At 41.3% G+C, this 24,741-nt stretch overlaps 1 protein-coding gene across 5 annotated transcripts in view; it reads left to right on the top strand.

The window, feature by feature from the left end:
• COL6A3 (collagen type VI alpha 3 chain) overlaps positions 1-24,741 on the top strand; it is a 114,464-nt gene that overhangs the window by 24,468 nt on the left and 65,255 nt on the right. Inside the window, exons 2-10 of one of the 5 annotated variants that reach the window (XM_050916464.1) lie at positions 516-639; positions 2,039-2,656; positions 7,308-7,910; positions 13,306-13,908; positions 16,380-16,976; positions 17,952-18,518; positions 20,273-20,890; positions 22,473-23,072; positions 23,755-24,357. In XM_050916464.1, coding sequence (XP_050772421.1) covers positions 552-639; positions 2,039-2,656; positions 7,308-7,910; positions 13,306-13,908; positions 16,380-16,976; positions 17,952-18,518; positions 20,273-20,890; positions 22,473-23,072; positions 23,755-24,357 — 4,897 coding nt within the window. In that variant the 5' untranslated portion in view covers positions 516-551. Of the gene's footprint in view, positions 1-515; positions 640-2,038; positions 2,657-7,307; positions 7,911-13,305; positions 13,909-16,379; positions 16,977-17,951; positions 18,519-20,272; positions 20,891-22,472; positions 23,073-23,754; positions 24,358-24,741 lie in introns of those variants that run through there. The other 4 variants (XM_050916459.1, XM_050916460.1, XM_050916463.1 and 1 more) reach the window with 4 other exon arrangements.

The following is a 24,741-nucleotide window of genomic DNA, read 5'->3' as shown; positions in this document are numbered from 1 at the left end:
GGGGTTGGACCAGCTGCCTCTACCTATATCTGGGCTGCACCTTTGCAACCCCAGTACCCTTCCTGGCCTTTCTCAAGGCCTGAAGCCTGGGGCTTTCCAGCCTTGAGTTCCCTGGCTCCTCTGTCCTTTCCCCAGCCCTGCTCCACTCTAGGTACCCTGCTGAGCTCCCAAGCAGCCAGACCTGTCTCTCTCTGAAGCTAGAGAGTGTGTCTCTTTAGCATCTTTAGCTGTGGCCTGATTGGGACATGGCCTGATCTGTGGCTGCTTCCCCCAATCAGCCTGGCTTTTCCCACTGCAGCCCTCTCCAGGGCTGCTTTATCCCCTTCAGGCAGGAGCGGGGTGACCACCCGCTACAGGGCTATAAAATCCTTAATCCATTGACGTCAGAGGAGAGTGGCACTGGGGACAGCATGGGTCTGAGGCCTTACTTACACCCCTAACACTGTATCGTGAGCTCTGGTGAGCTCTGGTGTGAGAATACCTTTTACACTGATAATCTCTCTATTCCTTTTTAGGTCACACATTTGGTGCTTTGAAAAACAAAACAAAAAATGAGGAGACATCGGCATTTGCCACTCGCGGCAATCTTTTGCCTCATGCTCTCAGGCTGTTGCATGGTTGATGCTCAGCAACAGGAAGGTAAGGCTCAGACATCCTTAGAGGATTTGTTATTTTCCAGAGTTTGATGATATTTCCTGTTGTGTTTATGGACTGTTTTAAAATGTGCATGTTGAAAATATATGGTGACCTGTCAAGGTTTTTGACTGAGAGTTAGTCCGAGCATAGTAGATGCTTATCGATTCCTCACAAGTCAGTCAGCCTGAATGCCAATTCATAGACACATGCCGGAGTGGACTCCCAAGTTATCCTAAGCATGCAAAGAGTAAATGGTGTCAGTCTGATGTTGCTTTGTGTTGTGAGTGGAGTATTTGCATCTACTGGGTTGACACTCTATGTATTGTCTATGCTTCTTGGCAAAGGTATTTTGCGTCCCTTATATGACCAAAAGCATGGGAAGAAAAACGGAATATTGCAATGAAAAGAACACCCAACTCCCAGCTGTTGCCACTGAGTGGGCAGAAAGCTTCCTTAGTTTTCTGAAGGGATCTAATAGCATCTTTTGGATTGTAACTAGTTTATTAGGAGTTCATGGGGAGCAGAAAACACTGGAAACTCAGTATACAGAGCCCAGTTCTGCACCTTCATCCTTATGGATGCTAGCAGGGGATCCTTGTCCAAGCAAAGGTTACAGGGTTTGGATCATAGAGCATAAATTGCCTGTAAGCAATACTCATGTATATTAACATTACTTAATACCTAAGCCTGCGTTTTGACTAGTGGAGAAGATTTCCTGGTGCTAACAATCCATGCTCCAGGAGTTATTTAGTGGAATGTTGATCCTTTAATGGTTTTAGGCCTGGATCCTGCTAAGCATTGAAGCATGTGTGTGACTTTAAACTCATTTGTAATCCCGCTGACCTCAATGGTCCAGATCATCAAAGGTAGTTAGGTGCCTATGGGAGTTAGGCACCTAAATACCTTGTAGGATCTGGGCCAATGAAACTAATCATATGCCTTTGCATCAGTGGACCAGGGCTTTCGCCACAGCCCACGGTAAGGGCAGGGGAGGAGTCATGCCACTCCAGTGAAAGTGCACAGGGAATTGTCCCAGCGATAAGTATAATACCCCTGTAGTGCAGAAGGGGAATCATCTATGGAAGAGTGCAATGCATGCTGCTTCCCATGCTAAATGTCCTAATTTCTCACCCTGGTGCTTTGGGAGTGCCGGGTCTGGGACTAGTTCTTGTGCAGGTGGAAGGGAGGATGACTTTTCGCATCTTTCCCCCTCCTGGTGTCCCTGCGCAGGGCTATTCACAGTCTAGTGTCAAATGATCCTTTTGTCTTGTACCAGGTTATACGGGGAATAAGGGGCTTCATTTGATAATGCAAAATAGGCCATGTCTGAGGAAGGGTTTGGGCAACATGGACTTATTCAACTGACCTGTAGAAAATCCTAAACCAATCTGTTTTTTTAAAGATGTCAGAATCGTTGCGGCTGCTGATATAATATTTCTAGTGGATTCCTCTTGGAGCATTGGAAAGGAACATTTCCAACTTGTTCGAGAGTTTCTGTATGATGTTGTAAAATCTTTAGCTGTGGGAGGAAATGATTTTCGTTTTGCCTTGGTCCAGTTCAGCGGAAACCCACACACAGAGTTCCAGTTAAATACGTATCACTCTAACCAAGATGTCCTGTCCCATATTTCGAACATGCCTTATCTGGGGGGAGGCAACAAGACTGGAAAAGGATTAGAATACTTAATCCAAAACCATCTCACTAAAGCTGCTGGAAGCAGAGCAAGTGATGGCGTCCCCCAGATTATTATAGTGTTAACGGACGGACCATCCCAGGATGATGTCGCTCTGCCATCATCTGTCCTTAAGTCTGCTGATGTAAACATGTTTGCAATTGGAGTGCAGGATGCAATGGAAGGGAAATTAAAGGAAGTAGTGAGTGAACCCCGAGATATGCACCTTTTCAACATAGAGAATATTACTTCTCTCCACGCCATAGTAGGAGACTTAGTGGCAAGTGTTTGCACATCCCTGACTCCAGAAATGGCTGGAGGAAAAGGAGTGATTAAAGACATCACAGGTAATGGCAAACTGCTGTGCTGAGACATTGCCGTACTGATCCTTGAGATAAGTATGGTAATTGCTAGTATTGCACTGTTTAAAGCCTTTGTAGGGGAGGACGAAGATGGACGTTCAAAGGTTTAAAAACAAAGGTTTCCAGGCAAATCGTACAGTGAAAGCCTGTCACTGTTTGCAAAATATACTGACCTCCCTGCCAGATTATTAAATCAAGCACTGTCTAGGTTTGTGAGTCAGCGATAGGAAAAAAGCATCACACTTCCTAATGCAGGCCCTAAACCTGTGATCCAACCTCCATGGGCACAAAGGTCAGCCTGCTTACACAGAGCTGATTGCAGGACTCACAGGCAGCCTCACCCTACATTCAATGCTTGGGCCAAACTCTTGCCTGATCACAAAGTGCAGGGCTTGTCCCTATTTCAAATGCATGGGCTTAATAATGCGAACAACTGCAGAAATCCCTCCGGGAGTCATTTTTGTGCATTCATTAACAGAACACAGGTTTAGGGATTTTTGTAAGAAATATTCTTGTGAGACAACTTAGTCGAAACTAAGGATCTTTACGCCTAGCCCATAATATCCACCATTTAATATCTATTGATATAAATGCTAAAGGAGGAGCACACCCTATCAGCTGCCCAGTTGGAAGATGGGAGCTGATAAGCTGGGACTAGACTGTCATTGATTCACAGTGAAATGTGAAATAAAGGCCTGCAGCAATAACAGCAGCTGTAGAAACATTCCCCATAAGACCTCACTCCAAAACCCATTGAAGTCAGTAGGGAGATTGTCACTGACTTCGGTGGGGCCATGAACTAGTCCTACGTGCATAAAATATATCTAGATAATTGGGTTTGTGAAATGCAGTGAATCACACTTGTCTTGTCTGATTCAAAGCCCCTCGGAGCCAATGGGAGCCACTCCACAGACTTCAGCTGGGTTGGGATCTGGCCTGTAATGAAGTTGTTTGGGGATCATTTTCTCTCCTCAAAACTTCGCTATAAGCAGACTTTCATGATAGGAAGTGAGGACCAGTTTGGCAGATGATCTTCTCCTTGCACTGCAGGGAAGACGCTGTGGGGGGTTCTATTAACCCCTGCACTTCCAGGAGGCACTGATCAGTATGAGGAGCTTCAGGAAGGCCATGCTTGCACTCTCAGAGTGACACAGCTTTAAAAACTCTGACTATTCTTCCTGTAGCTCACTGGAAGCAGATGCGGCAAGAATGGCTCCTTCCTCCTGTTGGCTCCCTGCTTGGTAACAGTTGTGGTGAGACCAGGCTCCAGATATTTTGACATCCCATGCCCACTCTAGGATAGTGGCAGCTTTTCTTCTCCTTTGCTCAATCTGATCAAAGAAGGTGGGCAAGTTGGTAATCCCCTTTGCAGTGCTGCAGTAGAGCGCTAGAGCAGTAGGACCATCTTGTCAAAGAAGGGAATGTCACCTTGGACCCCACTGACTTCCATGGTGCTGCCCCGGATGCAAGACAGGGCAGAACTGGGCCCAATGAATGGGACAATTTTGCCCCCTTATGTGATTACGAAGTTGGAAAATGACTGTACATTCCACACAATAAAGCTGAACGATCAAACCTTTGGTTTTATTCCCGAGACTCCATCTAAACGTCAATAGCCTTTGGGTAATGTAAGACAATAGCAATATACAAGATATAACATTAATCCACTCATTTTGTCTTGTCTAATTAACCTCTCATTTCAGTCCCACCAGTTGCTATCCATCATTGCATGATACTTTGCACAAAAATGCGTGAGCACAGGCCTATTGTTTTGCTAAGTATTTGATGGGGCAAATAGACAGATCATTTGCAATCCATGGGGAAATTAAACTTTTTTCCACCAGTGACCTATGATTTCTCAGTTATAACAAGGGATTTTTTTCGTTATATGAAATAACTATGATACCTGACGCTCTGATTGCACTCTATAGAGAGTTCAATATTTTTGCCACTAAGGGCCTGATCCAGCTCCTACTGAAAATAATTTGCATTTTGCCATTGCCTTAATGTGTGGAGGATTGGGCCCGTATATGAAACCTGATGCTCTGATTGCACTCTATAGAGAGTTCAATATTTTTGCCACTAAGGGCCTGATCCAGCTCCTACTGAAAATAATTTGCATTTTGCCATTGCCTTAATGTGTGGAGGATTGGGCCCGTATATGAAACATCTTGACAGGTAACTAGACTAATGTATTGAATTCCCTGTTGGTTCATGGACATTTTTCTAGAAGAAAATATTTTTAAGCCCAAAATACACGTTTATTTCTGTGAAGGAGTATATCTAAGGTTACCTCCCTTCAAGAATAATTTTGGCATGTTATTTTTCTACCAATAAAATGAAAGGTAACATTAGTACATAAACTGTGTTTTGTCACTGTGTGATTTACACAACCTAAATATAAATGATAATAAAAATAATGATGCAGCTGATGATCAATGCTGGATGATATTGTGAACTCCCCTAGACATAGTCCAAGCTGATCATTGGTCTAACATGACTTCATGGTGCCATTCATTTAGCTGGTAATTGACTTTCATTCATTTTATCTTGTGATCCCATGTAGCTGTTTTTGTAAACTTCTCCACCTAAAAAGTGCCACGGCCATTATAATGCATGAAAACTAAGTGTAAGAGGAAAAGCGGACCTTGAATTTGCACTCTAGAAAACACAAACTTTGAACGCCACAGAGCTGGCTAGAGTGAATAGGAAAGTCAGCCATGAATTTGCCCTGATGCCTACATTAAATCTTAGCTGTCTGTCTAATCTGACACACTTTGCTTAATGGTGTAACAAGCATGCTTTCATTTGTCCTCCATCACTGGCGTGTTCCATCAGTGTGTACGTTAAGTACAAGGTTTTTACAGTGATGACAAATTATCCAACATTTGCATACATTGTATTCTGGTTTCCTCTTGTACAGGAGCTACTCATACTACGATGACCAATGGACACGACAATCAATAAATTCAATACCATTATTAAAAAGAGGGTCAGGACACATGAAATAGATATGAACAAAACCATGTATTCTTCAAGCTATTTTCTCGGCTTTTTTTATTGTTATGTGGGCTGAGTACACCACAGTCTGAAATGATCAATTCAATTAAAAGCTTTCATAGCTTTTGACTAAATCTCTGAGCCCTTAGTAGTTCTTAACCATAGCGAAGTTATTTAATTGGCATTGCTTATGGGGACTGAAATGGCTCATGAGATAAATAAAGGAATAGAGCCTTTTACTGTATCACATATTTGCATCATGTGATGGTATTTCACAGAAATGGCTGCTGGTGAAGACCAGAGATGAAATCCTGACCCCATCCAAGTTATTTGACTTCAGTAGAGCCAGGATTTCGCCTTAGGTGCTTTAAAGCTCAGAGGCAGAGAAGATTTCCAAAATCAACCTGTCAGATATTTATTAATGGCTTCAGGATTGCTTAGTTATGTCATGGAAACATTTGTGTCTGCTTTGGGGTATATTCTGCCCTTGATTCATTTGTACAACTCCCATTGACCTCAATGAGGACAAGGAAGGAAGAACAGACTGTTTAGGAAATTCTTAGTCTGCTTTGGTAAGTCCTGCACAAAAAGATGTTCTGCCTCCTTTTCCAATTCATAATTCATTTGACGTACATATTCACATTAGGTGTTTGTGACCATCCAGGTTATCAGTACGGTTGGATAATTATGTCATGACTGGTTTCATCTGCCTGTTTTAACATGATTCTGCATTATTTGATTGAATATCGAGTGGTCATGCAAAAATACAAAACCAGATACCTGCATTTGTAACCAATGCAAGGTTCTGTGTTTGCACAAAACCACAAATACAAGCACATTTATTTGTGGTCTTCATCTGCATAGTTATTTTACCTGTAATGATAAACTTTCCCCACTAATATTGTGCATGGACGGGACAACTGAGAATAAAGTTCTAAAATTAAATAAACAGTCAATGGTACAGCCTTTTTTTATTGTTGGTCTACAAATACATTTTAGATACTGGTCACTCAGTGTGAAAAAAACAATATATTCAGCCAACATTTCAAACATACAGCAGAATTCCAAATAGAGGCTGAAACTTTCCATATGAAAAGAACTACTGGTTCACCAGCTGTGAATATATTCTTACAGCATAACAGTTACATTTTGTCTTGAAAAAAGTGCAATGAGATAACTTCTCCTGAATTTAACCGTGATTACAGATTATGTTCACATTTCCACTGACTGTGCAAATGTGTGTTTATGTGTAAACCTGTTTAGTTCTTTTGGGTCTCCTAACTTCTGTAAATATTTAGACAAGTCACTTCCACAGAAATTATCTAGATTTCACAAAATTCTGTGCTCTAGAGTTTCCCCCATGTAAAAATAGTGTCATGGTATTTAACTATAAAGATGAATTTAGATTTTTTCATAATATTATATTGTCTCATGAAACAGATATTTGGTCTGTTAACTCATATTCAATCAGAATGCAGAACTAAGAGGCAAAATTCACTGTCCTTAATAAGCGTGTGTTTTGTTTTCCCATTTTCGTGTTTCTTACTATTTTCCAAAGAAACATGTCAGAACACTGTATGACTGCATGTAATCACTTGTTTTAATGCTTTCACCTTTTGCATTTCTTTTTTTAAAGCGCAAGAATCTGCTGACCTTATTTTCCTTATTGACGGATCAAACAACATCGGAAGTGTCAATTTCCCAGCCATACGTGATTTCCTTGTAAATTTCATTGAAAGACTCTCAGTTGGAACTCAGGAGATACACATTGGGGTGGTGCAGTATAGTGACCAACCCAGAACTGAGTTCTCTTTGAACCGCTACTCCACAAAAGCTGATGTTCTGAATGCAGTGAAGGCACTTAGTTTCCTTGGTGGTGAGGAAGCTAACATTGGTGCAGCACTGGAATCTGTGGTGGAGAACCACTTCACACGGGCAGGAGGCAGCAGAATAGAGGAAGGCGTGCCTCAGGTTTTAGTGCTGATAAGTGGTGGAGAGTCTAGTGATGATATCAGAGAGGGAGTGTTAGCGGTGAAGCAAGCTAGTATATTTTCATTTAGTATTGGGGTCCCGAATGCTGACAGCGCAGAGCTTCAGCAAATTGCTACTGATGGAAGCTTCGCATTTACTGCCCTGGATATTCGTACCCTTGCTGATCTTCAGGAACTCTTACTGCCAAACATTGTTGGAGTGGCCCAAAGACTCATTTTGTTAAATGCCCCAACCTTTGTTACAGAAGGTATGTATGCATTTATAGAATGTTGTATTTCATTGAATGAATGGCCTCTTTCATGTTTAAAACACATCTCTGGTATGTTCTCTGAGAAAGAGAGGAGAAGACACTGGGCTACTTTGAGGAAACACATTAGCCCAGCAGGCGACACGTTGACCTGATACTATCCCAACAGGAGGTTTAAACAAAATAAGCAGGGTATAAAAAAACCAGATGTGAACTTCTCTGATTTGTCAGTCTCTGAAGAATGCTTGTGTCATGAAAACTTACAACATATATTGCTGTAAAGCTTCAATAGAAGGCTTAAGTGTGACATTTGGTCAGGGAAGTTAACAGATGTAAAATTCAGATGAGGACTCTACAGTGCTATAGACAATGATATGACTGCAGATTGGGGTTCATTATTCTTAGTCATTAGCTAAGAAGTAACTAGTAGGGATGGCCCCAACATGCAGCTTTCATATCCAGATCTAGATTTTGAACAACTGCTATGGTGATAGGCAGTTCAGAGCCAGTTTGGGTTCAGGAGGGAGCTAGTTGGATATGTTTTTCCCTCCTGAAAATGTTGATTTTTTTCACCAAAAACAAATAAAAAAGCCAAAAAAAATGTTTTTTTTCTTTTCAGTAATTGAAAACTGAAATGTTTCAGCCGAGACCTGATTTTTTTTCCTTTCTTCTCTTTTGTTTTTCTAGTTTTTTTGGTTTTCTGACAAGAAATTGAAAATTTTCAGAGGACAGCAGAAATTTTCAGCAAACGTTTTCATTTAGTCAAAAACAGTTTTCCACTGAAAAAAGTTTTGATGGAAAATGTCAACCAGCCCTACCTCATGTCCAGTCCTACTATGCCAGATTTCTACATTAAGGGCAAAATTCATCCCTGGGCAAAGGACAATTTCAAGTCCTACACGCTACTTAAGTCCTTTATTTTGAGGACTTAAGTGGCACAACTGAATGACACATAGATGTTGTACAGACCATCTGTACAGGAACGAGGGATAAGTTTGCATTAGAGGGTACCATTACATTGAACTATTTTTTTAAAAAAAAAAGCAGCCCTCAATTATTTTTAGAGGCAATCCCTATCCTATTAACATAATTTATCCTTAAATACTGTAGCTGAGTTGGTTTGCAGCTTTACATGGAGGCAGTGAAAGCAAAAGTGTCACTTCTCAGTTTAATGGCAATGAAGATTTCAAGTAACACACCCAATCTGTTTATTACACACAGCATTAGCTGGGTTATTCATGCATATATCTGGTAACATGTCCTTGAAATGAAACATACCTGTGCTGGAGTTAATATGTAACACATGAATTTTATGGAACATGCAGGTAATTAGGATCCCTTGGTACTGTCATTTTATAATTGCTTTAATCAAGTTAAATTCGGTAATATATGGTTACCATAATAGACATGAAGTGCCATATTTTCAAAGGCCCCTGTGATGAGTGAGTCTTCCAAAATGTTCATGCATCCATTCAGCCAACGCTCCTTCTGGATCATGAACATATCCTTTTGTGCATGTCATTACCCAAGTGATATACATAAGAAACCCTTTCTGGATCCAAAGGCCAGTACGGACTAGGGTACATTTTGTATGGTTCACTCACTGCATAGGCATTCGAAAACTTCATCCCAAAATGTTTCAGTCAGTTACATTCTGAACTATACTATATCATTGGAATTGTATGGGTGTAGCCAAGGGCAGAATTTGGCCCAATACCATATCTCACTACATGGGCTCCATTTGTCCGTTGGTAAATGCATGTAATTCTCACTCATGGTAGTTGTTTAATCTAACCATCTGGCCTGATTTCAAAATTTAATTGAGGCAGTTTGTTCTTGTTTAGCTAAAAGCGTCCATTCCAAAACCCACTAAAATCAAGCCCATAGGATCCAGTTAACAGCTCATCTGCGCATGGGGTGGGCAGCAGCTTGGGGATCTGAGTTTAGAACTTTTTTCCAGTTCTTTGATATTTATATTGGAAAGTTTTTTTTCTAAACATTCTACTCAGAGACTGCTAAGAGTGTAAATTTCAGTCTTCGCAATACCGCACGGGTTGTAGTTCATTCTGTTTCTACTTGTATATTTTTTGTTTACAGCACCGCTCATTAGAAGAAGTATCAGTTTGAAACGTTAGAGGACAACTAAGAATATGTGTGTGTCTAGATGTATGGAGACAGAGAGAGAAAAGGAGAGGCTGGAATTTTCAAAAGTGCCTATGGGAGTTAGGCCCTGAAATTCAATGGGAGTTGGGCACCTAATTCCCATCTGTGCCTTTGAAAATTTGCCCACAATGTACAGATTGTATATTATACAGATCAGCGCAAGAAATAAGAAATCATTCCTGCAAGGTGCTAAACACCCCTGTGAAACATCGAGGCCCAGATCTCATAGGTAGCTAGGCCCCTAGCTCCCACAGTTGAGGGAGCCCTTTGGAGCCCTCAGCATTTTTCAGGGTCAGGTTCTAATAGCCTGATGCAAAGCCCATTGAACTCAGGGGGAGTGTGTCCATTGGCTTCAGGGGGCTCTGGATCAGACTTTAAGAGTCTAACCTCCCCTAAACAGTCTGGAAGAAATGGTTTTGTCTTAATCTTGTCCATTGAAAGAGGCACTATGATGAAGTGGGTTTTTAAAAAAAATTTGGGGGGGGCGGGAATTTGCAGTTCCTGCATTCCTGTTTTATGAGGAAATGTAGTGTATAATTTGACCATGGCAGTCACTTATGCCTTATTGGTCACGTTTGTGCCTGCCAAACTCTTTGGATGAGTCACACTAACTTCTATATAAAGTTAAAAGAGGACCCAAGGCCTCCATGTTTGGATATCTAGCTGCTCACAAGCCCAGAGGGTGCTGCTGGCATCTTTCTGGAGGACACAAATCAGTGCTTTAACAGGCCTTATTATTAAGCTGGCATCCTTCCTACATCCAGACCTCTGGCTTTGTGCCTGGCACCCCTCTCCGGTGGAAAACTGATGAGGAACAAAACTGACTGCTGGGGGAACAAATATTGGAAGGGTTTGGAAACTATTCAAGGTTCTGGAAAGCAGCAGAGGGTAAACCACTAATGAATGATATGTGAATAGCTTAACTTTGGCAGCTTATGTTAGTAACATCCTTTTTAAACTGGGAAGCCTAGGCAGTTAGAACTAGATTGTGATTTAGATTATCCACCGGCACAGACAGAGTAAGAACTCCTGCATCTAAGGTGACGAGATACCAAGTGTGAAAAATCAGGACAGGGGTTGGGAGCCTAAATAAGAAAAAGCCCCAAATATTGGGACTGTCCCTATAAAATTGGGACATCGGTCACCCTACCTGCACCCCACACACTCAACTTTGGGTCCAGGGGCACAGGAATAAACCTGTTCACCTGCTTGCTCTCATCTGGGAGTAGGTGGACTGGTTGTGGGCAGAACCTTGGCTTTACCCTTTAATGTAGTCCAAGCCATGCAGTCCTTAGTCAAGCAAAACTCCCACTGGAGTCTTTCAAATCATAGGGCTTTTGCTTGAGAAAGGACGTAAGGCCAAACACTAGTCTTATTCAAAGACAGAATAGATGGGCAGGGGCTCGCTGACTGGCTCAAAGACTGCCATTTCCTCCCCCCCACACGTAGAAGAGTTGCTACTACCATCCATGAGCTGTAGGAGAGGCTATTACTTCTGTGCCCCCATTACTCAGCAGCTTTGGACAACAAGTACAGCATAGTCCAGAACCATTGGCCAAAGTTCCGGGGCAAGCTGCCACAGACAGAACTCTGGCAATCTTTGCCGTATTGTGCACATGGCGTACTGTACTGAATCCCTATAACAGCCTTCCCACAGCCTGCCTGCCAGTGCATCAACTCCACTGCTTTTTAGGCCTTCTGCTCCGGCACAGAGTCTGATCACAGCAATGGCCCTGATTATGGATTTTGCCCCATAAGAGCATCAAACTCCTAAGAGTATTTTAAGGTGGCACATTGCTTTTCACCGGCCAGCCACATCACAGAGAGTATTGTAATATGTAGTTTTCTTGTACCTTGCTTTCTTAGTTAGCCTAAAACATACAAAACAAGCTGGGCAAGGTTTTCAAAAGTGACTCGTGATTTTTAAAGTTTCTATTTTTGGGTGACCAACTTGAGACCCCATAATGGAGTCTGGCTTCTAGCCTTTTTTGGAAAATCCAGCCATTATAAGGCATCTTAAGTTGGGCACCCGAAATTAAAGCCCTCAAAATCACTAGTCACTTTTGAATATCTTGGTCACTGTGATCTAAAAAAAAAAAATACTGGAAAAAATTCCTCCAGTGCTCCTGTATAAATTGCTTTTCACTGTCACCTGGAGAAGCCAAGAATTTGTAAAAAGAAGTGTCAGTTAAGGCTGAATGTGGAAATTGAAAGGTACCCTCTCCCCATCCTATAATTGTTGATTTTCTTATTATGGCTTCTAGGGTAATATTGTTGAAAGTTAAATGAAGATTGCGCAATATTCACATGCACAATGATGCAATTAATATTTATTTATGATAGTGTCTACATATCATCATGTTTTATCATAATGCCTATTAACCATGTTAATATTTATTTATCTAGTGCCTACATTTTCTGTGTTAAATGTAATGGTGTTTTGATTTCAGTATGGCACAACCAACTTTTTTTCTAATTACCAGCCCTTCAGACTCAACTGGGGATTTGAAAATCCAGTTGTGTTCTTTCTACTTCTTACATCAACATCCCTAAAAATATTTGGGAGTTAAAATTTAGTCAAGCCAGAATAGAATCCAGCTCACTCTTCCATAGCTGGGCTGGCTGTGTTGGGCGAAGAACAGTAATAACTTGTTTTATTAGCTAAGGAAACAGCCAGGACATGAAGACACGCAGGGAACAGGTATGTGGAATAAATGGGAACTGTTCTTTACTTAATTGCTTTTGTGAGCATAACCATTTTGAGACACATGGGACTAGATGATATAAATTAGCATGCCTCCACTGAAGCTAATAGGAATACACTAGTTTATGTCAACTGATGTTCTAGCCCATTGAAAAGTATGACGATTTTTCATTTGTGTGTGTTTCTTCTGTGCTAGAATACATTTTGCAATTTTATTATGATTAGCTTTTGACATCTTTCTAACTTTTCCCATGATTTAGAAAGAGACATTGTTATAATAAATCATATTATAGTGGAATTCAATGCAATTCCACATTAGAAAATGGGGAAATGTTCTGAAAGGAAGCACTTCAAAAGGGAAGGAAGTGAAGTTCATGACCGAAGTACCCATAAGAGGCATGTAAAACAACTGTAACACTTAAAGCAAACAAGAAGTCATATAGCCCATTCAATTGTTGATGTTGCATTAATAAGCATTGTTGATTGAGCACTTCCACTGACAATATATCTGTATATTGTTAATTGCAGTTGTTGAAGTGAACAAGAAGGACATAGTCTTCCTGATAGATGGCACAACTGCATTGGGAACTAGCCAGTTTGTTGCAATCCGTGATTTCATTGTCAAAATCATTCAAAGGCTGGAAATTGGACCAGACCTTATCCAAGTAGCTGTGGCACAATATGCAGATACTGTAAAACCAGAGTTCTATTTTAGTGCCAGTCAGAATAAAAAAGATGTCATCGCTACCATTAGGAAATTGAAGTCAATGGGTGGTACGACACTCAATACAGGTTCGGCATTGGACTTTGTTAGGAAAAGGTTCTTCACCAGTTCTGCAGGGTACAGGAGTGACGAAGGTGTCCTGCCCATGCTGGTGCTCATTACTGGTGGTAAGTCCACAGATGACGTTTCCCAACCAGCAGCGGAGATTAAAAGGAACGGAATTGTGGTTCTCACCGTCGGCTCCAGAAATGCAGATCAGTCGGAACTTCAAGCAATTGCCCAGGAAGCAAACTTTGCGTTCACTTCAGCTGCCTTCAGTACTGCAGCTCTGCAAGGCCTCCTCCCTGAAGTGCTGACACCCGTAAAAACACTCTCTGGAGAAGTAGTTATTCAAGAAATACCACAAGGTAACCATACACATTTATCAAAGGAGATGTAGCTAACATAGTTCTCAATTCTTGTTTTATACCTAGTAGAGATGAATGAATCATCCTTAATGGACATTTAGTTCAGTTAAATGTTGCCTCTTTTCCATTTGCAAAATGTTCATGAACAGATTGTTAAATTCTTTAATGCATTTGTTACTTGAGGTTTTTCATTAATGTCTCTGTAAATTTGCCCTCCCCATATATTTGTCATAAATATTTAGAACCTAAACTTCAAAATTCATGCTATGCTGGTTAATTACAAAAGTCACACGGTATTGTTTCCGACCTCTAATGAGACGATTTGTGTTACTAATCACCGCAAAGCAAATTTTGAATATTACAATCAAATATACAATTTGAAATTTGCTTTCAGTGGATATTCAATCGATCGTGCAAGTTTAAAAATTCTATTTGAAAGTATTGAAAATGTGACGATAAAGCTTGACCATTCACACATTTACAGAAAGTGAACCCGAAAAGTTTGTGAACATTGATGACTTCTAATTCACTTTCAAATTCAAATTTGAAATTCAAATTTGCAGAAAAAATTCTCATTATCCACTCATCTATAAAACTAACTGAGTATAAAGCTAGTCTAGAATTGATTGTGTTCATTTAGGGTGTGACCCAAAGCCCATTGAAGTCAATGGTTTCTTTACATTGACTTCTGTAGGCTTTGGATTAGACCCTTACACAGTAACCTGAGTAATGGCATCTGAACCAGTTTCCCATGTATTTCAATAGATGATTTATGTGCCTAAAGATTTTGTAGTAAGGTTCTCCTAAGGATTTTTCACCAGTAGACAAGTGTGAGGCTGGATTCTTATAATAAAATACAGAGGGTCATGTTCTAAACTCTCATTTCAGTCCCATGTCATGAAAACATTAGACAAATAAGGCCTCCCTCTCAGTTCCCATTAAGGTCACTAGAGAGATTCCCATTGACTTAAATGAAACAGGATCAGGACTGTATCACTTTCTAGTTTCTCCAAGTTACTAAAATGATAACCTAGGGTGTAGAGAAACTGTATGGTTTTAGGAATTCTTTCAAAACACAATGACTGCTCCCTACGGAGAGATGACATTTTACAAATCAGTTTGCCTGCACTGATCCTTAATTAAGATGAATATCACGGGAAAAGAATCTATCATTTAACAAGCTTTTTCAAAATGTATTTCCTGCTAATACAGTTTCGCATGGCTCCATGTCAACCCTGACATTTTTATTTCAAAATGCCAAGTAAAAATGTCCTTAAACGTTTTGTTCTTTAAAACTTATAAATGTAGCTTCCCTCTTTGTCTCTCTGTCTCTGTCATAAACATAGCCGTAAAGAAACACGGTATGTAAGGAAATGTTCCCTTGCAACAGCCCGTTACAAATATACTACTGGAGTGTCATACTCAGGTCTTCAGTGGCAATTTGGTGGCGAGTCCCTCAGTCCCTCTCGAAGGGAAGCAGCAAAAAAGCTGGAGCCAGCCCTGACCCCAATACAGCCAGGAGAAACACCTACTTAAAAACACAACATACGGTCAACGATATTTAAGGTTCTTTCTATAGGGCCCTAGTAACAGGGCATTAAAAATCAAAAGGGCAAAACTGGTCCCTTTGGAATGAAATGATTTCTGCCAAATCATATAGATTAAGTTGCTCTTTAAGGTGGTGACTCAAAATACCATCAGAAACCAGTTACTTAAAACAGGTGCTCTTCTACTGACAGTTGTACTCCAGGGGCCATATTATGCTCTCTGATACACCAGGGCAAACCTGGAGTAACTCTATTAGAGCCCATGGAGTTACCTCAGATTTACACTGAGAGCAGAATCTGGCTCACTATGCTCTGGGGGCAGTCTCTCGGAATGGGAGATTGTCGCATAAGGATGGTCTCTGGTACTGGTTTCACTATATTTGGCCATGTTTCAGATCACAGTGTATTTTACATACTACCAAACTCATCTTTTCTATAAGGTGTTAATAGGAGGCCCAAGTTTTAATTAAATATTATCTCCCTCACACCAGTGTAATGGAGACTGCAGAGAGTCAGATTCTTCTCTGGCGTACATTAGTGTTTCTCTACTGAAGTCAATGAAACCAGTTGACACCAGCGGAGGTTCTGACCCTGAGTAATTACAGAGTACGCAACCATTCTGATTGGCATTAGTGATAATATACATTTTCTATACAGCAGACAAGGATGAGGCTCCATTTCTAAATACGAGCCATTCAAATGCTATTTGCAGCACAAGCGAAAACCAAAACATCCAATAACTTCATATAATTTTCTTGATGTTACTCTTTTGGAAACTCTCTCTTCCTTTCGCTTTCTCTCTCCAACTCCCCTCTTCTCTCTAACAAGGTATACATGTGTGTACGGTACATACTGTGTGCACACATGACAAATACTGGTATGTTTTCTACGATGTCTCACGTTATTTTCTGTGCTCCACTGCAGTTCAAAGCAAAAGGGATATCATCTTTCTTTTGGATGGATCACGCAACGTTGGAAATGCCTACTTCCCATTTGTACGCGACTTTGTTGTGAGCCTAGTTAACGACCTTGATGTTGGAAATGACAATGTACGCGTTGGCCTAGTACAGTTTAGTGACACTCCTACAACTGAATTCTTTTTAAACACATTCCCAACCAAGGCAGATATCATTACTCGCCTGAGGCAGTTGTTCCCTAGAGGGGGATCAGTGCTGAATACTGGCTTGGCACTAGACTTTGTCCTTACGAATCACTTCATTGAAACTGTTGGCAGCAGAATAGATGAACAAGTTCCACAGGTCCTGGTCCTGCTTGCAGCAGGGCAGTCTGCTGATGCATTCATACAAGCGTCCAATGCACTAGCTCGGGCTGGAGTGCTGACGTTTTGTGTTGGAATTAGAAATGCTGATAAGGCAGAACTTGAGCAGATGGCATTTAATCCAAGAATGGTGTATTTTGTGGATGATTTCAGTTCTCTGGCAGATTTACCGCAGGAGTTAATTAATCCTTTAACAACATATGTTAGTGGAGGTGTGGAAGAAGTTCCATTTGCCCCTTCAGGTAATATCTACCTTTCTTCATGTTGACTGTATTAAGTTGGTCTTGTTTCTTTTGATTGTTTACTTTGAATGTTGCACAACTTCCTACTTCTCCAAGGCCTTGATCCGGCAAAGCATTAAGCCTGTGTTTAATGTTATGTGGGTAGACCCATTGACCCACTGAAGTTACCACTAACATGCTTAAAGTTCAGCAACTGCTCAAGTGCTTTGCTGAGTCAGCACTGGACTGGCGATCAGAATGGGTCTATGTCCACCATACCAAATATCCTGCCCAATTGTCCCCGTAGCCTTTGTATCCTGACTTCTTGGGATGCATTAGTGCCTACGCTAGGTGTTTGTATGGACCAGCTCACATGTAGGGAGTGGTTACTGCTTCCCAACAAAAAAGTAAAATGGAGAGATTAATATAGTGCAGAACAGCATAGATCAACCAAAGCAAAAGCAAACGCCCAACATAAAAGGCTAGAGTCAACCCTTAACTGCAACTCCACTGAAATAAATGGGCTGGTATGGGTGTAGAGGAGGACAGAATCTATTCTTGATGGTGAGTTAAAAGTTAATGAAAGTCTCTGACATTAGCTCCAAAAATATTTTTGTCAAGTTTAAAGTTAACCTGATATATATAAATATTCCTTCCCCCGCCACCCCGAGTTCTTTTATTGTGGCTCCGTTCAGAAGGGGCCATTAAAAAGATTATTTAATTTGGAAATGCGAAAATTAAGAGGAATTTGACAAATAGATAACAGATGCTTCACTTTGCTTTGGAAAGTCAAAGAAATTAAAAGGTGACCAAAGTAAAATAGGTTAAGTATCCCTTTTCATTTAGTTAGATACTTTCATTTAGATACTTTAGTTAATGAAAATCACTCAATTGTTTAAAATATCAAAATCCAGCTCCTTAAAAGAAAAAAGTTTCCATGATGAACCATAAAAAAGTTTTAACATCTTGTTTTCTTTTCCTTTCTATTTGTTCTAGAGAGTAAGCAAGACATTTTATTCATGATTGATGGCTCATCCAACCTAGCAGGGCTGTTCCCTTTTGTCCGAGACTTTGTGCACAAAATTATTTCTCAGCTCAACGTGAAACCAGATGCTATCCGAGTCTCTGTGGCTCAATACAGCGACAATGTTCAGGTGGAGTTCACCTTTGACGAAATCCCATCCAAGCAGGAAATACTCCAGAAAGTGAAACGAATGAAGATCAAAACTGGGAAACAACTGAATACGGGGGCTGCACTGGATTATGCAGTGAGGAATCTGTTTGTGAAGAGTGCTGGAAGCAGGATTGACGAAGGCGTTCCTCAGTTCTTGGTTCTGCTTTCTGCTGGGATATCTACTGATAACGTGGAACAACCAGCAGAGGCCCTGAAAGGAATGGGTGTTGTCGTTTTTATTATCGCAGCCAAGAATGCCGATGTCACAGAACTAGAAAGGATAGTTTATGGTCCAGAGTTCATTCTAAAAGTCGATTCCCTTCCTAGGATTGGAGATATACAATCAAAGATAGTGAACTTATTGCAAACCATAGACATTCAACGGCCAGGTATGGAAAGTCACCATTTCTTTTGTTTTTATAATGTTGAAACATGTATCAAATTTGGTTCAGAGGACTAAAAAAAAATGTTGCAAAACGATCATTGTAAATTAGAACTACACGTGAAACAATAGATCCTGGGCCTAATCCAAAGCTCACTGAAGCTGGTGGAAAGTCTCCTACTGATTTCAGTATGTTTTGGCTCAGGCCCAATATGACTGAGATTTAAAATAATTATATAGCAAGTGGTAGTCTACGCTGGTTTTCCTTCATTCAGGCTCTGATCCAGTAAAGCGCTTCAGTGCATGTTTTCCTTTAGGCACAAACAGTTTCATTGAAGTAAAAAGCCTTGGTTTACGATTTATATTATAAAGTATAATCTGCAGGTCACAACAGAGACTGCAGCCCCATTGTGCTAAGCACTGTGCAAACATAGTGTAATAGTCTCTTCTCTGAAGAGCTTACAGTATGAGTAGCTTTAAGCATTTTGCTGGGTTAGGGCTACAAGGAGCAAATTAGGGGAAGGTTGTCTCTATTTCTCTTCCAAACTGATTTTGTTCTTCTTGAAAGTGGTGTGGGGAAAGAGGAACATGGCAGAATCAACAATCCAGTGCATAAATCTATCGCTTGCCTTCCTAGGTTCATTCGTCTATCTTTCTTCCTGAATGAATAGCTTTTATTTTTTGCACTCAGATATCAACCAGTAGATTAAATGCTATTAAATCAGTTGCAATTATAACTGGAGGAAATTAAAATGGCAGAACTACAATAAAGGATAACAAAAGGGTAACAGTTCAATTGTCAAAATTCTAAACAGCATGGTACCATACAGACATCATCTGTGAACACATATGCCATTTTTTTGTGAAACATCCCTGCTTTGCCAGCAAAGACAATGGGCCTCCTACCAGCGAATGGAGACAGGGAAAATGCAACATACTTAACATGAAGCCTCCATAAAGGTTCTAGCCAGATGAACCTTATCTGGTCTTTGATAGGCAGTGACCGTTTACTGGTTGGCCTGAACCAGGGTTTTGAAGTTTGGTGTGAGTTTGTTCGGTAGTAGAACGGATCTATTTTTTTTAGCTTTTAGAGATGTTCAGCTACTTTTTTCACAAAAAAAGACTGAACATTTTTCATTTTTATTTTAGTTCACTTCTTTATTTTGCTGGCTTGAGCCGGTTGAAATATTGTCACAAAAATATTTTCACCATTGTCCAATCAGCTGTGGAATTTGTGTGTGTGTGTGTGTGTGTGTGTGTGTGTGCGTGTGCACGTGCAACATTATTTCTAGGTTAGAATACTCCCTGGGGAAGTTTTATTTTCTATTTCTCTCTTCCATCTTGCACCCCTCTCTAGGGCACTCTATGTGGAGTAGTCAGCTTGTGCTAATGTGTTCCACTCCCTAGAGACCCTTGATCACTTTGGGAGAAAATGCCCCCTGGTTACATACTCCATTTGTCCTCCCTTGCTGAAGGCTGATGCCTCCACTAAAGAGTATAGAGCCCCTCCCGACTAGGTAGATATAACCCAGCACATGATGTTGCATGGTTTTCATTGGATTTCCATCCGTCTGTTCATTAGTCAAGAGCATTTGACTGCCTGGCTAAAGGTAAACTATAAAGAAACAGGATCAGCATCTGTGATACATGACCTATGATCCCAAGAGTTTCCTCTCTCTACAAATCATTTTATACAGAGGATGTCTACTTTATGCCAAGAATCTGACTTATCTTCCCCTCCCCTCATTGTCTCCAAAACAGCTGATGAAAGTGAGAAGAAGGATGTGGTGTTTCTGATTGATGGCTCAGATGGTGCCAGAAGTGGTTTCCCTGCATTGAGGTCCTTTGTGCAAACAGTGGTTGAGAGCCTGGATGTCAGTCCTGACAGGGTCCGTGTTGCCGTGCTGCAATACAGCAACATCGTACAACCCGAGTTCCTTCTGAACCGCTACTCTGATAAAGCAGATGTGATCAGCGCCATCCAGGGCCTGTCCAGTATGGGAGGGGCTCCTCTTAATACGGGTGCAGCCCTAGACTATGTCATAAAGAATGTGTTCACGAGCCCAACTGGCAGCAGAATAGTTGAAGGTGTCCCTCAGCTACTGATTCTGCTGACATCTGGCAAATCAAGGGATGATGTGAGAAGACCGTCGGTGACCATGAAGACTGGTGGTATGGTGCCATTAGGCATTGGAATTGGAAATGCTGATATCACAGAGCTACAGACCATCTCTTATGTTCCAGACTTTGCTGTTGCCGTCCCTGACTTCAATCAACTGGATACTGTACAGCAGGTCATCTCAGAGAGAGTCACTCAGATCACCGGGGAACAAATTAAACAGTTAGTCCCGGTTCTTGAATTGCCATCACCAGCTCCAGGTGAGAAGGTGTTTTCTGGCTGTTGTGTCTGCAGAGCAATGCTCATTCGAGTAAGATTCAGAGACAAAAAACTGATGTTTAAATAAAATTATGGTTGTGATGCAAAGAGGGAAAGGCAAGGCATTCAAAATTAAGGCTCCAAAACCAATCTAATCTCCCTGCCAATTTATCCTCTATTTGTCCACTTGTACCTGGGTTTGCAAGGATTTGTGTCATTCCTGCCAGTCATTCAAATACATCTATAGGCCCTGTGGTCCATGCAGGCAGACTCCTCTGTCTACACAGGTATCAGAGGGGTAGCTGTGTTAGTTTGGATCTGTAAAAAGTAACAAAGAGTCCTGTGGCACCTTAAAGACTAACAGTTGTATTGGAGCATGAGCTTTTGTGGGTGAATACCTACTTTGTCAGATGCAACTGCTGTGTCTGACAAAGTGGGTATTCACCCACGAAAGCTCATGCTCCAATACATCTGTTAGTCTTTAAGGTGCCACAGGACTCTTTGTTGCTTTTTATGTCTACACAGTCCACTGAAGTTAATGCAGGCTCTGAACCATAGTCTTACAATAAATAAATGGGGTGATATATTAATTAATAACTTAGTGACCAGACAATTTCTGCCCCCACTTCCCCAAAAGAAAACTAGATCATTTAGATAAGAAACTGACATTTTCATGTAAATTCAGATTGCTGTCTAGATGTTTCAGACATTTATAATTCAGGCACAGAACTTTGCTCTGACCTGAAGCCAGGTAGAAAAGCTCATCACCAGGAAGCAAACCTTCCTCTAGGAAATAACAGCAATGGGGAAAATAACTCTCAGATGGCAAGTGTAGAGCAATCCAGTGATGCAAAAGAGATGGGGGTGTCCCTGAATTCACTTTCCCAGTGTCTAGATGGTCATCTTGCAATCTGCCCTGTGCAAGGGGCAGCATGGGGCCGTACCTCTCTGGGAAAAGATCAGAGAAGGACCCGTGGCTCAGAGATAATCCTCATGTTTACTACCTCATGTGTGTGGCAAGCTAGTCTGGTAGGTGTGGAGACAGGGCTCCTCTGACTCCTTGACTTCTCAGCCCCCTTTCTGACCTTCACTCAGAGGACTCGTATCAGGAAAGCAACCATTACTCCTTCCTACATGGCCAGAGTCGCAATCTGAACAGGGGAGCAAAAAGTCTTTAATGCTTCTGTTCGCTGACACAGCCAAGAGAGATGGCTGACGGTTTCCCCTCTGTGTACTAAATGACAAATCATGATACCAATTTTTTTTAATTAGTGGCTGGATCGAAGTGAGATTGTGTGAGTGCGGGACAGAAAGTGGCCTGCAGGGTCTAGCCTCACTTGGATTCTTAATGTTGTAAATCAGAGTTGTGTATGAGGACTGCAGACTAAGTTTCCACACTATTTAATCTTATATGTTGATTTCATTGGACAGCTGATTTCAGCAGGGTGCTGCTTGCTGATGATCCAGAAAATGAGGATGTGTAATTACACATCTGTGGGTGCCTTAAATTTTTGCCCTTTAGATCATTTACCAGTGCAACTCTTGGACATATGTGCATCATCTGAACTCTTTCTCTTTTGACAGTGAGCAGCAAGAAGGATGTTGTGTTTCTCATTGATGGCTCCCAGTTTGTTACCGCTGAGTTCCATCTTATCCGTGCTCTGATCGAACGGATAGTGAACTCCCTGGATGTGGGTTTCGATGCCACCCGGGTTGCTGTGATTCAGTTCAGTGACGACCCCAAGATCGAGTTTTTTCTCAATGCTTACTTCAGCAGAGATGAAATACTGAGTGCTGTGAGAAGATTAAAGCCCAAACTTGGCCAAAGGGTTAACGTAGGAGCTGCCCTGGAGTATGTATCGAAGAACGTCTTTACAAGACCTTTGGGAAGTCGCATAGAGGAAGGTGTCCCTCAGTTTTTAATACTGCTCTATTCCCGCCAGTCTGCTGATGAGATAGAGGACCCTGCCCTCCAAATCAAACTAGCTGGAGTCGCACCTCTGACTATCGCAAGGAATGTGGATCCTGAGGAGCTGACAAAGATTTCTCTCAGCCCTGAATATATATTCTCAGTGAGAAACTTCCAGGAACTACCCAGCCTAGATCAGAAGCTGCTGACCCCTATTAGAACGCTGACTTCAGACCAGATACAAAGACTCCTGGGAGACATAATTGTACGTCCAGGTAAGACTGTCTGATCACCCAGTGCCTTTGTGTCGCTGTTCATGTAGATATTGCTAAAAGTGCAAATAACTTTCCATTCTTTCCCTGTCAACAGATGATTTTCCCCTGAAAAACAAATACAGCACATTCACACTGTCAAGTGAATGGAGATTCATTAGCGATTTCGTGGAGATATTGAGGGCTAAGGTTTTCTGGGCAAAAGCTGCATTGCTTACCTTGTCTACTGCTCTTTGAAGAGTTTTCTCGTTCAAATGAGCATAAATCTGGGGCCAAATGAGGTTAGGTACATTTAAGGAAATGAATGCATAAAAAGTAGAAATCAGAGTGCAGGAGATTAGGATTTGGGGTGAGATATACTTATGATTTTGGATATAAATTTAAACTGACTGGTAAAGCCCAAAAGAGGCAAAGAAAAAATAGCACCCTCCAAAAGAAACCAACTCCAATTCCCATGCCTAAAGGGTGAATTTTCACTTTAACAGCTAGCACATTTTAGCATTCCCCCTTAAAAACAAAGCATTTATGCTACATTTATCAGGTGAATGGAGCTTCATCAGAGATCTCATGAGTTGGCTCACCCCTGGGAAGAGATTGCTCAGAAACCTTACAGCAAATCTCAAGCAAAGGAGGTTTTTCATGTCAGAAATTTTCCTCTCTCCTTGACGTTTTTGTTCTTCTGCAGAATTGGACAGTGATAAGAAGGATATCGTCTTCCTCATCGACAGCTCTGACAGTGTCAGGACCGAAGGTCTTGCACACATTCGGGATTTCATCATCAGAATTGTTCAGCAACTGGATATTGGGCCAAACAAAGTGAGGATTGGTGTGGCCCAGTTCAGCAATACCGTACTCCCGGATTTCTTTTTAAAACAACACAAGACCAAAGATGCTGTTCTGCAAGCCATACGCCGCCTAAGGCCAAAAGGAGGGTCCCCACTGAATGTTGGTGCCGCGCTGGACTATGTTGTGAAGAATTACTTCATTAAGTCTGCAGGGAGCAGAATAGAAGACGGAGTCCCCCAGCATTTAGTCCTCCTCCTTGGAGAGAGGTCCCAGGATGATGTGACTAGACCTTCTGCTTTGATTGCATCCACTGGGGTTAAAATCCTGGGTGTAGGAGCAAGGAATGCAGACGGCACTCAGCTGCAGAGAATTACCAATGATCCTAGACTTGCATTCATAATCAGAGATTTTACAGCACTCCCAAGCATTGAAAAGAGATTCATCAAATCATTTGAAGAACCTCAAGAGCCTACACTTGCACCTCCTCCAATTCCAATTCCTGGTCAGTCTTTTATTCATGTTGGTATACACGGGAGGGAACCTTCGGAATGCAGCATGGGATAGAATTCTCATAATTGTAAAGCCATTCAGAATTAATGTATTTTAGTCCTTATTCCTCTGCTTGCATTGCACTAAATAATACTCCCTGAAAGGCCTTACAGAACTTGGAAAATGGTAGAATTTTGAATGTGAATAAGATGGAAATATGTCCCTCATAAAAATAAATAATATATTATATAGTGTAACATTTGGGCGGGGTGGGCCCATGCTCTGAGGTGACACTCTCAGTCTCTCTCTTAGGTGCGTGGCTGGCTGGCTCTTGCTCACATGCTCAGGGTCTAACTGATTGCTGTATGGGGGTTGGGAAGGAATTTTCCCTCAGATC

The sequence above is a fragment of the Gopherus flavomarginatus genome, chromosome 10 (assembly GCF_025201925.1).
Source record: "Gopherus flavomarginatus isolate rGopFla2 chromosome 10, rGopFla2.mat.asm, whole genome shotgun sequence".
Lineage (NCBI taxonomy): Eukaryota > Metazoa > Chordata > Testudines > Testudinidae > Gopherus > Gopherus flavomarginatus.
This window is presented reverse-complemented; position numbering and strand designations above follow the sequence as displayed.